The 3,166-nt window shown below is 38.2% G+C and overlaps 1 protein-coding gene across 1 annotated transcript in view; it reads right to left on the reverse strand.

Annotated features, from left to right (window-relative positions):
* The window catches only part of pcsk1 (proprotein convertase subtilisin/kexin type 1), a 12,958-nt gene extending 12,139 nt beyond the window's left edge, over positions 1–819 (reverse strand). Inside the window, exon 1 of the mRNA XM_034701096.1 lies at positions 286–819. Coding sequence (XP_034556987.1) covers positions 286–474 — 189 coding nt within the window. The 5' untranslated portion in view covers positions 475–819. The remainder of the gene's footprint in view (positions 1–285) is intronic.
* Between the last annotated feature and the right edge of the window lie 2,347 nt (positions 820–3,166).

The following is a 3,166-nucleotide window of genomic DNA, read 5'->3' on the forward strand; positions in this document are numbered from 1 at the left end:
ATTGATATAACTATTACATAATCTCTGTTATAACACAGTTTACAGATGATAATGTAGGCTTTATTACCATTTCAAGAATCATTTTGAGACCATGGTTTCTAGGCTGTTTCACATGGAAAACAGAGAACAGCATAAGTTGGGTTCTTTCTTCCTAGTAACACGCCGAGTAAATGAGAGTCGTTAAAGCAAACAACCCATATTTTAGATCCTTTCGAGCTTCTTTACATAAGTCTGACCTGGTGCGTTGCGTTTTTTATATAGGTATTGGTTGTTGTTGTTGCCTACCTGTCGGACCAGCTGGTAGTCCAGCTCTTTGGCGATCGCCTCTGCAGCAGCTAGCCCACCCGGGATCTCCACCGCCCACTCGTTCAGGTACTGCCTGTCCCTGTAAGAGAGCTCCAAAGACCCGGGAACCATTGAGGAGAGCACGGCAAGAACACAACACATCACCGCTGGACGACATCTCATTTCCATCTCAGAGGAAAATCAATCAGATGAGAAAAAAAATGCAGTGTAGATGCTCCCAAGAAAGCTGGAATGAGTCCGAGATCTGAATATTTTTTGGGGGAATGTTGATGATTAAATCTCCTTGTTTTCTTGTTTGTTCCTTAAGAAACAGCTGGATGTGACGGAGGGAACGTGAATTTGCGCGTGATTGCTCCGCCAAGGAGAGAGGAAATAGTGCTGGTGGGGAGGGCTGGTTTGATCACTGGTGGTGGCGACGGGGGGTGTATTCACGTCAAATGACGGCTCCCCTGACGTCAGTTTGGCGTCTACCTTTGGTAAGTGATGTGAGTTCCAGTCCCTGAGGGAGATAGTCTGAAGGGGAGGTGGAGGAGGAGGGGAGATCTATCTGACTAAAAATATCCCACTGTGCGTCCCAGAAGCAGGAGGAGGAGCAATGAGGAAGAAACCCAACAGTAATACAAATCATATATGATCCTATAACAGTAGATGCTCGTCATCAGGCGAATGTGTCGTGCAGCATCTTTATGTGGCAACCCCCTTTCACTGTTAAACTGAGACAGTATGATAGCAACAAAACATGACTGCACTAGAGGGTTTTCTGCCAAAGCTTATGGATTTAAAGAATCTCTGTCTGTCAGTAGCAACACATTTGAGTGTCCTAAAGAAAGAGATAGATAAAGCTAGAGATAGAGATAATGATAGGCAGAGAGAGAGAGAGAGAGAGAGAGAGAGAGAGAGAGAGAGAGAGAGAGAGAGAGAGAGAGAGAGAGAGAGAGAGAGAGAGAGTTTCAGCACCGTGGACAGTTCCTCGTTCATACCGCAGGTTCTTGAGAGGGGATCAATTTGGAACCAGGAACTGAAAAATGGGACTTTAAACTACTAAAATATTTTCTTTAGTATTAAAATCAAGGACAATCATTAATGGTGTGAATATCTACAACATCTATTGAAATAAAACTACTGCAGTGCAAAATAAATGCATTCTAAATATCAGAAAAAAGGGGGGGAATGTAAAACAAACCTGAGAAATATCTTTAAACTGTTAAGTTATTTAAAGGATAACATCATACTTTTTATCTTTTATGGTCAATTTGAGTTACCAAAAAAAGAGTGATCAAAACAAGGCAGAAATGAACATCTACACACAAAATACAGAGATGGTGATGAAAGAAACCCTAAAGGGCTTGTAGAATAAGAAGTCTTAAAACATGGGGAGGACAATTTACATGTCATCAATACTTCTATAAAGTGTAACATATCTCATTCAAATACTACTGTACACAAGAGAGAGAATTCAAGAGAATAATTTGAAGTGATAAAACACATCCACATAGTTTTTAAAGAAGGAATAATGCAACAATGTCAGGAATAAATCATGTTCAAAGAGTCTTATTTCAAGAAAGATTTCAGAAGTAAATAATTGGCAATTTTTATGTAGTTCTAAACATAATTTATCTTGTGTTTAAAAAAAAAGAGCAAGATGTAAGGTGATAACTTTTTATCTTATGCACAAAGGATGGTGATCTCATGTACACAAGTAACTATCTTGTTTGCAAAAGTTAATTTGTGTGCCAAGTTATAATCTTGTACGCACTTGCTGTTACCATGCACCCACAAGTTGTTATCTTGTACAAAAAAGCAATTATCTTGTACTCATTTCATTATTATAATTATCATTTATGATTATTATTCAAGTACTCATCTTGTGCCGACAAGTTAGTTATCTTGTGTGCACAAGATGTTTTCTAATGCACATGAATTATCTTGTACACAGGAGATGTCAACTTGCGCGCACAAAATAATAACATGTGCACTATAGTTATCATGTGAGCTCAAATTATTATCTTGTGTGTATTGGATAATTACCTTGTGCAAACAAGTCAATCATCCTGTGTGAAGGATTCATTGTCTTCTGTGAACAAGTTAATATATTTTATGCAAGATAGTATCATGTAAACACAAGATTAAATTGATCAGCTCTAAACGACTCTTGAAGGTTTGTTCAACAAGAACCATTTTTGAAGTAAAATTTTAGATTTTTTTGATATTGTCTCTTAATTTTATGCCATCGGGGTTTGTGTAATAAAAACACCTACTGTATATTAATGATCAATGTTTTTTCTCATCATGGTTGAGCACATGCTCGAAAATTAGGATCAGGCTAAAATAAACTTAATGTGCTGAATCTAGTAATGTTTATGAGCAGTTTTTCAAAGATATTAGTGACAAACATTCTGCTCTCATCAGATGTTGTGTGTGCTGTTTACTGATGAGATAGGCAGTCGATGTGCTGCCTGTGAGTGGATGTTTTTCTTTCCCCTCAGACACAATGGACACTGTGTTGGTGCAGTTAATGTCAAACAAGCTGTGTAAGTCTTACACAAACATCAAGACAAAAAAGCATAACAAAAAAAAGGACTCTTCAGTTTAATATTGTGTCTGAAAATAGAGGCAGCTTGTCAGTCAACGTGAGATAAACTTCTCAAAGCTGGTAATGTCTAATGGCCTCAGTCCTCTGGTCATGTGCAAACATACGTGCAGAATAATCCACACTTACCTAGCAACAAGTGTTTGCTTTGCCTGAGGTGCGCGGTCAGGAATAGAGAAAGACAAAGACACATTGAGTTATTAGCAAGGTGGACAGTTAATACATCACACTTTCACAGCAGAACAGAGAATGTTGGACTTTTACTTTCAT

This window comes from Notolabrus celidotus, chromosome 1 (assembly GCF_009762535.1).
Source record: "Notolabrus celidotus isolate fNotCel1 chromosome 1, fNotCel1.pri, whole genome shotgun sequence".
NCBI classification, from domain to species: domain Eukaryota; kingdom Metazoa; phylum Chordata; class Actinopteri; order Labriformes; family Labridae; genus Notolabrus; species Notolabrus celidotus.